Source organism: Osmerus mordax, chromosome 15 (assembly GCF_038355195.1).
Source record: "Osmerus mordax isolate fOsmMor3 chromosome 15, fOsmMor3.pri, whole genome shotgun sequence".
NCBI classification, from domain to species: Eukaryota; Metazoa; Chordata; class Actinopteri; order Osmeriformes; family Osmeridae; genus Osmerus; species Osmerus mordax.
This window is the reverse complement of record NC_090064.1, coordinates 3478914-3491781: the sequence shown is the minus strand read 5'-3', so window position 1 is coordinate 3491781 and position 12868 is coordinate 3478914. Positions and strand designations below refer to the sequence as shown.

Here is a 12868-nt window from a genome sequence, read left to right as displayed (position 1 = left end):
TAGTTTTAAGAACAAGTCAAATGAACAAGATATAGATGGTCATAGTCCCTCATTTAGTTCTGCAGTTTGTTTTGTTTATTGCGCGCACACACAGTAAGAAAAGCCAGAGATGCATCATGCACTTTGCTTATGTTCAGAATGTTATTGGTTGAAACATTGGTTGCTAGGAATGGGCTGACACATATTTTGTGGGATGCTGCTGGCTGATTGAACGTTTAGATTCAGTATTAGTGATCACATGGACGGAAAGCTATGGTACCTTATGTGAAGCAAAGTAGTTATTCAAATATAACTGTTTAGAGGATTATCAAATCCCATTGTCAGGTATGAGTTAGCTGTTGAATGAATGCAAATAAACCTTACCCAAAACCTATATACACTAACATATTCCAAAAAAAACATTAATAAAACTGTACATTGCAATTGGTTTTGTATTTATACTATATATTTCATAGTTCCATTCTTTATGTTGATGTGTGTTTGCAGTTGGAGCTGACTGAGGTAGCAGCAGTCTGTGAGGTTAAGGGGATGAAAGAGCTTTTGATTCTGGGCTTCTTATCTAAAGCCAAGAAACTCTACGTGTCCCACTCTCTACCCGGAGATTGGTGAATCCTCTTTTTATCCTGTTCTCTTATTTCTGTGGGGTTTTGAAAAGAATAACATTGTTCAGTTACCTTTTTACTACTTGAACATTAACTACTGTAAATGTTAAAGATCCTGTAAAGTGGACCTGGAAACGAGTTTTAAGTTCGCCAAACCACAGAATAATGTGTTATTAACTACCCATCCAAATTCGAATGAAAAAATAACACCGACAAGTATGTTAAATTAGGCTTTGAAATCTTTGAAAGTCTTCTCTGCTTGAGACTGGGGGGGCGTGTCACCTGAAGGAGTTGAAGCTCCGCCCCTCGCTGCCTAGTGCCTACCTCCAACCCAGATAATGGACGCTATGTCAAGCCGAACAAAACCGTATAGAATTAGAATTTATTTGTTCAATGAGTGAAACATACAGATGCATATAAATGAAATGTTCCCCTGAGCTGTAACAGTAAAAATGGACACCAGAGACAGCAGACAGTGAGCTCTCCAACTAGGCTACTTTGCACATGCTTTCAGGAACTCATTTCACACGTATATAATGTACTTAGAAGCAAAACATGGAATTTACTTTACAGGATCTTTAACAAAAATAGTGTTGAAAATTATTTGAAAGATGTATTTATTGGATGTTATTGAACTTTTCAGCTCGATGTCTGATGATATGGTCACTTCTCCCTTGGTGCTTGACTTTGGAGATGTTATCTTGAGAAGAGCAGTCACCAAGCAATTGATCATAACCAATCACACGGCTATACCTGCTCCATTCAATGTGGAGGTTGAATACTTTACAGGATACAACCCCTCAAAATTAGCTGGTCAATCACATAAGAGGTAATGTCTCTCTGAGACTTGAATATTTCTGTAATTTTACGAATCGTATACATTTTTGTCCTGCATGTTGACTAAATTGTGAATTTATTTGCATCCATTTCGTACTTCAGAGCTTCACACATGAGGAGACCACTACACTCCATTGTAAAAAGCATGAAGGTTGAGGAGAAAGAACATGAGAGTAAGTCAAACTATTTAATTTCACTTAACACTTAACATAATTTGTACATTGTTGAACCAGGTTTTGTATTGCCTTAGAGTCCGTTATTCAGTGCTTATTTTAGTATTTTAATTGTGTTGCAGAATTTGTGAGCAGGCTCCTTGCTGATGGGAAAGGTTTGGCATTTTTTGTCCAGCCTGACTCTGGGATGCTGGGGTCCTTTGAGACCAAGACAATAGACATCACTGCCTTTACCAACATGTGGGGGGAATATCAAGATCAGCTCATTACCAAAGTAAGGTTTTTGTAGCCTTGAAATTCATAGGTATCCCAGCCTTGAGGTTCAGCTCCATATACGAGATTCAAGAGTGGGTTTTCTTCCTGTTTTCTCTCCTCTATCCTAGGTTGGTGACCTCCCTGCTAAGCCTATTTCTATGCAGATAACAGTGAGGGGGTGTCCTCTCTATTTCCAGATGATAGGGCCACAGCCAGAAAACCAAAATAAAGGGCCAATCATACGGTGAGTTTGACTTGGCACAATATTGGAACTAGAGTTCATGCTCTCTGTATGTGTCAAACAAGGACTATGATTAGGGTGAAATAATATGTTGTATTGGTCTTGTTCCTTTCTGCCTGTTAATCAATAGGTTTGGCAACCATGTATCTGGAGGAGACACAGTGTCTCGCTCCCTTCGGCTCATCAACACCAGTCCATTTGGTAAGCCCCTTTGCACCTGAATGTGTTAACACAAAATTAGTAAAGGGACACAGCCCTTGTTTAATAACTCTGAAGCACCTGGCACTGGGCACCAGGCAATTACTTATATTGGTGAAATATTCAATCGATCAATCAAACTTTATTTATATAGCGCACTTCATACCAGAAGGCAACACAATGTGCTTCACAGAGGAGAAAAAGGGGAGGGGGGGAATACAAACAGCAAATGTTTACTCCTCGACAAGGTCTGCCTTTGTAAACCGAGATTTGTTAAAACGTTTGTTAACCGAGACCGTAGGTCTGCACAATTAATACATTCAACAGCTAATTTTTGGGAAATAGTATGTGCATTATTCTCCCTCAATGCCTTTAAATTTGAACAACAACAAATGCTCAATCACCTTTGGTAAGGTGTGTAGAATGGTTTGTATTAGGTAGTTTGTTTAGTTGGATGTTATTCTCAGACACCATTATATTACATTTTACATGTTAATATTTTAGAAGATGCTTTTTTCCAAGCGCGTGCGTATAGAACATACGGCAGATAATCAAGGATCAAAAAAATTATTGTCTCAAGGTGGAACAGTAAAATAATAGACTATTGGTCAATAAACTTTCTTTGTGACTGGAGAGAACATAAAATATGGCCAACACCTGCTAGTTTAAATTCTTACGAACCGCTCAAACAAACAATGTTGCACACAACACTGGACGTCCGTGGGTCCTGAGCAATAGACCTGGGGCCAGTTGCATAAACTTAGTTTAAAGGAGTCATTGATTGCAGAACCGAATTTACCTTGTCATAGTTGAATAACGACAGTTCAGTGGGTAAAATGGTTAATGATGTGTCGTTCGTGAACGATTCGTTCATTTTGAACGAATCATTAGTATGACTCAGGAGTAACGAGTAGTCTCAGAGAGCGATTCGTTCATTTTCTCGTGGTCGAGAAAAAAAAAAGTTAAAATAACAAAAACTATAATTATCACTTGTGAAAAAATATAATTCCCGTCTTACTAAACCTAGTCACGCGAAAGTGAATGAAGTAAACAAATACTTTCTGTTTCCTCTTCTGAGCCTATGCAAATCACGTGAAAAATGATCCAAAGACTCGTACCCAAAGACCCAGTCAAAATGAACGAATCATTTCTGTTTCCTCTAGCTAGGCAGTACTGAGCCTATGCAGGTCACGTGAAAAATTATCCAGACTCATACCTGGCAGATTTTCACGTGACCAGTATAGGCTCAGAAGAGGAAACAGAAAGGATTTGTTTACCTCGTACTAGTGGTGTTTTGCTATTGGACTTCTGTGCTAGACACGGCTTGTCCATAACGAACACCATGTTCAAGCATAAGGGTATCCATATGTGCACCTGGCACCAGGACACCCGAGGTCTCAGTTCGATGATCGACTTTGTAGTCGTGTCGTCGGACTTGGGGCCGAATGTCATGGACACTCGGGTGAGGAGAGGGGCGGAGCTGTCAACTGATCACCACCTGGTGGTGAGTTGGCTACGATGGTGGGGGAGGACGCCGGTCAGGCCTGGCAGGCCCAAACGTAATGTGAGGGTCTGCTGGGAACGGCTGGCAGAACCCCCTGTCAGAAGGAGCTTCAACTCCCACCTCCGGGAGAGCTTCGATCATGTCTCGGGGGGGGGCGGGGACATTGAGTCCGAATGGGCCATGGGCTTCATCGGGCCACAACCTTCAGCTCTCACTGGAGCTGTTCGCAACCGAATGCGAAGTGGCTGGGATGCAAATCAGCACCTCTAAATCTGAGGCCATGGTTGTCGACCGGAAAAGGGTGGAGTGCAATCTCCGGGTCGGGGAGCAGATCTTGACCCAAGCGGAGGAGTTCAAGTATCTCGGGGTCTTGTTCACGAGTGAGGGAAGAATGGAGCGCGAGATCGACATCGACAGGCGGATTGGTGCGGCGTCCGCAGTGATGCGGGCTCTGCATCGGTCCGTCGTGATGAAGAAGGAGCTGAGTCGAAAGGCGAAGATATCTATTTACCAGTCGATCTACGTTCCTACCCTCACCTATGGTCACGAACTGTGGGTAGTGACCGAAAGAACGAGATCGCGAATACAAGCGGCCGAAATGAGCTTTCTCCGCAGGGTGTCCGGGCTCTCCCTTAGAGATAGGTTGAGAAGCTCGGTCATCCGGGAGGGGCTCAGAGTAGAACCGCTGCTCCTCCGCGTCGAGAGGAGCCAGCTGAGGTGGCTCAGGCATCTGATCAGGATGCCTCCTGGACGCCCCCTGGTGAGGTGTTCTGGACACGTCCCACTGGGAAGAGGCCCCGGGGAAGACCCAGGACACGCTGGAGGGACTATGTCTCTCGGCTGGCCTGGGAACGCCTCGGGGTCCCCGAGGAAGAGCTGGTGGAAGTGGCCGGGGAGAGGGAAGTCTGGGCCTCCCTGCTTAGGTTGCTGCCCCCGCGACCCGACCCCCGGACAAGCGGCAGATAACGAACAAACGAACGTTCTAGTGATGGGAAGTTCGGATCATTTTACTGATTCGGTTCTTTCAATTTCGTTCAGTAAAATGAACAAATCTTTTTTCGAGTCATTCGTTCATTTCAACGGGGGGGGTATCCGTCCACTGCAAACACGTATCATATTCTCATGTAGGTTAGTGCATGACATGTGCACCAGCAGATACTATTTTAAAAGAAATTCCTGCATTAAAATAATGTATCATGACAGTTTGTATGATTTGGTCATTTATTATCACACTAGCATTTAATTATCACGGCAAACAATTAAACTGCACTAAACTGTGTGTAAATGTAAAGTGAAAATAACAAAACCAGTCAGTATGATGACTTGGGCGAATATCATTCACATCTTACTAAAACAGCAGCCACGCGAAAGGGAATGAGAGTCAGGTGGCTGAGCGGTTAGGGAGTCGGGCTAGTAATCTGAAGGTTACCGATTCGATTCCCGGCTGTGCAAAATGACGTTGTGTCCTTGGGCAAGGCACTTCACCCTACTTGCCTCGGGGGGAATGTCTCTGTACTTACTGTAAGTCGCGCTGGATAAGAGCGTCTGCTAAATGACAAAATGTAAATGTAACTTGTTGTTGTTTTTTGACATGCATGATATCTGAACAGGCTTCAAGAAACCTGCTCAGGCATGTAGAACAGTCCTGCAACAATCTTGTGTCTAATAGGAACACAGTGTTATACTGTAACTACAGTGGGAACCATATTTGTCAGCAGAGTGATATGAATTAACATTCTGTAAGCAGGATGTTTAAGACAGATCCCCCTGTGCAACCGACGCAAGCATGCACACCCTACAATTTCACCAGAAATTGTACCCTCTCTAGTTGGGTGTGCTTTGCCTTCGGCAAGTGCACAACCTTTGTTCTCTCACATATATATTTATTATTGTGAGAATGCTGTTAAGCATTCTCACTATTGTTTTCCTGTTTCTTTTTATTGTTGGAATGCTGCTTCAGCATTCCAAGTATTGTTCTTTGAATCTTTATTCAACTTCTTCATATTTTTCCTGTTTCTCTTTATTATTGGTGGCCAAGCCGCGAAGCGGTGAAGCCACTTAAGTGTTTCCACCTTTTCTTATTATTATTACACTTCTTCTCCCATTGGAGTCTATGGCAGCCCCTAGAACCATATGATAAAAAGTTGTGAAATTTGGCACACTCATTAAGCACAGTCCCCTCTTTATTTTCACCAAGTTTCATGTCTCCCATTTGAGCACTATAGCGCCACCAACGGGTCAAAGTTGGACTTGTGTTTACACACGTAACTTTTGAACCGTATTACCGATTTTCAAAAATGAGGTACCGTTGGATTCCCTGGATCAAGACGAGTTCAACACACTCTATGACGTCAATTTCCGGTTATATAGATTTTCCGCCATTTTGAATTTTAAGGAAAAACGTTTTTTCGCTTGTCCTCCTTCAATTTTTGTCAAATCTTCCCCAGAATTGGCACACATCATCGTCACAGCAACCCTCACAAAAAAATTCGAAAGGATTTTTGATTTTCAAAACCGTTTGTCCGGTACAGCCAATCAAAATCGGCAGCAAAGACACCAAACAGGAAGTTGGGTCATATCTCCACCAATCCTTGAGAAATCAACACCAAACTTGGTATGATGACTCGGAACCCTCATCTGAGGATGTCCAAACAATTTGGTGTCATGTGATCACTGGGCGTGGCCGCAGGATGCAAAAATGTGTTTTGGCCAATAACTGTTGATTCGTTTGCCTTTGTTAAGTGATTCCTTTGTCTCATGATATCTTGGGACATCCCGTGTGTGACACATGATAACTTGTGATAACAGCCAAATTGATGCGCCCGCCATTTTGAATTACTGAAAAAATCTTCAGACCAAGCCTCACAAAAGCCATCATATGTTTTTTGGATTTTCAAAACCGTTGGCCAATCAAAATTTGCCGTTAAGCCAGCAAACAGGAAGTTAGGTCGTATCTCAGCAAATCTTTGATGGATTCACACCAAACTTGTTGCGTGTACTCATAACCCTCTTCTGAGGATGTCTAACATGTTTTATGGGTCATTCGACTGCTTGGCCACCTCATTGCTGCCTGCAGCTATATTTATTATTGTTGGAATGCTGCTTCAGCTGCTTCCAAGTATTGTTCTTTGAATCTTTATTCAAGAATCTTCTTCTTCGATTTCTTCCAAGACACCTTTCAGCGCCTTCAAATCTTCAGCTATTAAAACAGTTCAGCTATAAAAAAAATCAGCAGTTTCAGGCCATGGGTGCTATGACTTTTCAGCTTTGTACCTCTTATGCTTGAATTAATATAAATCAATATTCATAATATTTTTTACATGGGTTTCCAATGGAGTTTTTTAAATCCTCTCAAACTTCTTTAAACTTCTTCAACTTCCAAATCCTCCTTCTTCCTCAATCTTTCAGCTAGAGCCACCATTTAAACTTTAAAATGTTAACAAAATGTAACAAACTGTAACAAAAAATAGAGAGGGCACAATTTGTAGGGTGTGCTTGTTTGCGTCGGTTGCAGATGGGTCCATTTAATATGAAACAAGCTGAACCCCCTTGACACAAGCTATTCTAACGTTGTTACCGGCAGTATTTTTCAGATGGAATCGCGATTCAAACGGTACCATCTGCTAACTGAAAATATGCCCCCAAACGTGACTTTTTGGTCTCAGTCTAGAGCCCTGCGTGGAGAAGCTGAATTATGCTACGAGCAAGCTAGCCTAGCTGCTGTTGCTAGCCAAACTACACTAAGGGGATTGTTTGAATGCGCCGGAAATTAAAAACGTTTCTTTTGACATAAAGTTTAGGCAGTGAAGACAGCAACACACCACACAAGCTTGAGTTTAAATACATTACAATGCTGCTAGTACACCATGACAAGATATGATACTTGCTGTGCAACAGCAATGCACGTTGTATCCTTAGCAGCTCGTTAAAGATCCCGTAAAGTGGACCTGGAAACGAGTTTTAAGTTCGCCACACCACAGAATAATGTGTTATTAACTACCCTTCCAAATTCAAATGAAAAAATAACACCGACAAGTATGTTAAATTAGGCTTTGAAATCGTGAAAAAATCAGCAGTCTTCTCTGCTTGAGACTGGGGGGGGCGTGTCGCCTGCCTGAAGGAGCTGAAGCTCCGCCCCTCGCTGCCTAGTGCCTACCTCCGACCCAGATAATGGACGCTATGTGAAGCCGAACAAAACCGTATAGAATTAGAATGTATTTGTTCAATGAGTGAAACATACAGATGCATATAAATGAAATGTTCCCCTGAGCTGTAACAGTAAAAATGGACACCAGAGACAGCAGACAGTGAGCTCTCCAACTAGGCTACTTCTAACACATTAGCTACCATATCACCAAAATACCATCATTCTACACCGAGTAGCCTAATATCAATTTAGCAGTTTGCACTAACTCATAGCAGAGACACCTCTGGAAAAGTTATCTAGTATAATTATAACAAGCACACAGAACTGAGTGATGAACTGCTGGCGACGGTGGATGGTCCAGGTGCGACCGGAGGATGAACGGCCGGAGGGGCGATGCTCGGTACGGCTCCGCGCTGCAAGAGAAGCCGTGTGTTGGTGAACCCCGTCTGTCTCTGGTCCATGTTAAAACTGTCCGCCGTGAAATGGTCAGTGCAGAGGCGGCTGTTGGAGTTTATCCGAAGCTTTCCATGAGCGTGGCTCTTCACAAAATCTATCCACCTATTTTTCCTTTCATTATCAATAGGGAACTTAAATGGCGTTGCAGCGCAGCTGGATTTCTTGCATCCAGGGAAGATGCAGTTGTGGGTGGTGGGAGACATCCTGAAGCTAGCTAGCTAGCTGATGTAGGCTACAATAACAGTACAGCAGGAGGAGCCATTCACTGATCTGGCGTAGATAGGGCATTTTTTGGCTCCGCCCATTAAAACCTGATCTGAAAACGGAAGAGAAACTGTTCTTCGGTTTAACTCCACATTTCAGTGTGACAAAGTCTAAGCGCTTTGCACATGCTTTCAGGAACTAATTTCACACGTATATAATGTACTTAGAAGCAAAACATGGAATTTACTTTACAGGATCTTTAACTTCTGGGAGATAGCTAAGCTAACTGCTTTACTGCAAGGCAGCTGCAGAAACACCACAAGCGAAGAGTCCAGGGTGATAACTATTTACTAATTTTACTTTGTGATATGACACACAATTGTGATGTGTAATGTACAATATAAGCTGATATTATTAAGGAAGTACATCTACTTTCGGAAACAGTAGTCTACTATTTCACTGAAGTATTAGCATCACGACATTAGCCTCTGTTGCCCGGGCAACACATACTACAGTGGTCTATGATGCATCTGTTTTCAATCGTTAAAATAAACATTCCTCACAAATACATTTTCGTTGTAGGATTTATTATGACATTAGATTACAAGTAAACGATTTGTGGGTGAAATTATCATTACCTGTGGTTTAAACGAGTGTAGCTCACTGCATCGCTGTAGCCTACGCGAGACACTACAAAACATCTACACAGCTGTAGGAAGTCAAACGGCGACAGAACATGTTCGGCACTCCCCTTACTTAACCCTTGTGCTGCCTTCGGGTCACATGACCCAAAGGTTCATAACGAACCATCGTTGTGTTTACCCAATTTTACTCAATACAAAAACAAATAAAAATTATTTTCTTTTAAACTTTGCAATGTGGGGGGTCTGCGACAGCCCAACAGTTAAAATCAAATGTTTCACTTTGTTTTTGTATGCGGTAAAGTTGTCGCAATACGACGGTGGGTCACAATGACTGATGGGTCAGAATTACCCAAAGATAACACAAGGGTTAAATCAAAAGTCTAACTACTAACCTGAACTTCATTGCCACAGCCTAAACTTTGTCAATCTGTTCATGAAAATAATTAATTTCAGCCTAAACCGTACAACGGAACGTTAAATCGAATTCAACCAACGCAATCGCTACCAAGACGAACACAGCAGTAGTCTAGTACTGTACTGTAGTAGTACAATTTACCGGGGCAGCTTCTCCACACAGGGCTATATCGCATTTTGCGTTGTTACTGACAATGATCGCTGTTGAGTTTTGTATGACACTCCTTTATTGTTCACAAACATGTCAATTTATAGGGAGGCACCAAAGAAGAAATAACAGGGTTGTGGTAGCACACTTGATGCGGTGACACCTATTGGCAAATTACAATATTACCAACACTCCCACTTAATTTGCAATTACACAATTTAATTTTACTTTTGCTAAGCCAATCTTTAATAAATCATATTAACGACAAAAAATATATTTTCTCAGTTCAGAAAACACAGTGTAGCCCGTTTACAGTCCGCTGCTCCATGTAGATCTCCTCATCCAGGTGTCTGTTCAGAAATGCGGTCACCACATCCATCTGATGCACATGCATGTTGTTCTGGACCGCGAAGGACAGCAATGTACCGTACCGAGGTGAAGCGTACCACGGGTGAATACGTTTCATCGTAGTCAGCACCATACATCTGTGAGTAACCCTTAGCGACGAGTCTGCACTTGTACCTCTCCACTCTTCCATCACTATGATGCTTGATTTTAAACACCCATCTTGATCCTATGGCCTTCCGATCGTTGGGTAGTTCCACTAAATCCCACGTCTTGTTTTCCAGCAATGATCCATATTCCAGGTCGGCCGCCTCCTGCCATTCTTTTGCGTCGGGACTCATCATTGCTTCTTTAAGTGTGCTTGGTTCCGCAACACAAACACTAGCATAATGGTCAACAGTCACCAGGTCGGCAAACTCATCGATGCCGTATCTCCTAGGTGGTCTTCTGGTCCTGCTACCCACCCTAGTAGTTCCTGGTGTCCTCTCCTCGGTCTTCATATGCACTCCGTTCCCCGAAGAGAAAACTTCCACTCCTGGTGGTTTCAGGTCGCCCTCCCCGGCAGCTCCACTGACGGTAGAGTCGGCTGGTGTTCTCTCAGAGTTCATGACGGCTTTGTCCTCTGAACAAATGTCCACTTCTTGTTTCAAGCCTGACTCATTAAAGATCACATCCCGACGGATCAGTATCCTGTTTTTTTCTTTGTCATACAAGTGATAGCCCTTGGCATTGTTGGCATATCCCACGAAACAAAGTTTTACTGCTTTCTTGTCCAGTTTCCTTCTGTCCGTTTCTGGGACATGTGCATAGGCGACACACCCAAACACCTTCATGTGACTTACGTTTGGCTGTTTGTCACACCATCTCTGGTAGGGCGTCACTTGTTTCAGGAGTGAAACAAGATGTGGGGAGTCGGTTCTGTATGTAAGGAGCGGTCGCTACAGCCTCTGCCCAGTACTGCTTTGTTAATTTGGCGTGAGAGAGCATGGTCCTCGCTGCTTCGACCAATGTCCTATTCTTTCTTTCGGCAACCCCATTCTGCTGGGGTGTGTGAGGTACAGTCGTCTCATGGTGGATGCCTCGAGCCTTCAAGTAATCCTGGAATTCCTTGGATGTGTACTCTCCACCATTGTCCGTTCTTAGTCTTGCCATCTTCTGTCCGCACTCGTTCGATAATGTTCTCTCGAACTCCTTGAATTTGCAGAGGACTTCACTCTTCTGTCTCATGAAATACACCTTGCAACACCTGGAATAGTAGTCAATAAAAGTCACAAAGTACTTTGACCTGCCTATGGATTCAGTCTGCATAGGGCCACAGACGTCGCTATGTACCAACTGCAGTCTTCGTTTAGAACGGATTTCTCCCACTGGCTTATGTGGTTTCCTAGACAGCTTGCCTTCCATGCATGCTTCACAGAAGGGTAATTCTTTCTTTTCAGGGAAGTCCACCCCATTTACCATTTCTTTAAGTTATTTCACCTTAGTGGTGTGGCCCAGTCGCTGGTGCCACAAGCTGGCTGCTATTGATGCACTTGGCGCACAGTGACAGGCGGTCAAACTCCCCTCGACATCCAGTTGATACAATCCATGGATCTTTGTGTTCCCATTCCTCTGAGATTCCCACTTTCATCACGGATGTAACAGCGAGACTTCTTGAACTTTACAGTGTTTCCTTTTTTTGACAGCAGCTCCCACTGAGAAGAGATTCCCGGATAACTTGGGAACATACAGCACGTTGGACATTGTAACGTTCTTCACATCACTCTTGTAAAATGTCATTCTCAGGTTAACGCTACCAAGACCTAGAGCGTCAACCACTCTGCCATCTCCAAGTCTCACAGACTGTGGCTTTGGAAATCGCCTGTAGTCCTGGAGGTTGTCTTCATGACACGTCATATGCTTTGAGGCTCCAGAGTCAATTAACCACGCAATCTGTTGTGTCATTTCAGCCCGAGTCGCCTCTCCGGCGACGAAAGCACTCTCAGACGCGTCTCCATCATGGTCGCATGTTACGTGTTTGGCTTTGTGGGATCTGGTCTGTCTTCCCATACCTGGACAGTCACGTTTGATATGTCCTTCCTTCCCACACATATAACACCTCCATGAGCCGGGCCTGTCGGCTCTCGCTGTCCGGTAGTTGGCCTGCATACGGATTTGTGAGGTTGTCAATGCTGACGTGCCTCCGGACGCGGCACCACTGAATACAGCATCACCATCAGCGGACACTCGCTTTTGTTTTTCGTTAATTAAAGCCTGCTGTACGAACCGCAGCGTTAGACTGTCCAACTTTGTCTCCAGCGCAGTGACGATCGTAGCGTAGCTTGATGGCAGACTACCCAGGAGTGTTACGATCTGGTCCTCCTCTTCAATCACCGCACCTATTGTCCCCAGCTGATCAGTTAACTCTTTCATTCGCTTTAAGTGTTCAATTATATTGTCTCCGTCCTTCATTTCACATATGAAGTACTTTTTCTTTAGGAACAGCTTGTTTGCTAGTGTCTCTCTCGAAACGTTCTTTTAGCGTGTCCCACGCTTCCTTGGGGGTTTTACAGCTCGTTATCAGGTACAGCTGGGGGGTACTCACGTTCAGCACCAACACAGAAAATGCTTTTTCTTTCCGTTTTTCAAATTCTGCTCTTGCCTGTGCACTTGCTCCTTCACCCACGTAGTCAGTTTCCATCACCATGCCCCATAGTCCTT

General features: G+C 43.5%; 1 protein-coding gene across 1 annotated transcript in view; it reads left to right on the top strand.

Annotated features, from left to right (window-relative positions):
• dlec1 (DLEC1 cilia and flagella associated protein) overlaps positions 1-12868 on the top strand; it is a 212489-nt gene that overhangs the window by 129853 nt on the left and 69768 nt on the right. Inside the window, exons 24-29 of the mRNA XM_067252169.1 lie at positions 487-605; positions 1246-1431; positions 1542-1612; positions 1735-1886; positions 1996-2111; positions 2239-2309. Coding sequence (XP_067108270.1) covers positions 487-605; positions 1246-1431; positions 1542-1612; positions 1735-1886; positions 1996-2111; positions 2239-2309 — 715 coding nt within the window. The remainder of the gene's footprint in view (positions 1-486; positions 606-1245; positions 1432-1541; positions 1613-1734; positions 1887-1995; positions 2112-2238; positions 2310-12868) is intronic.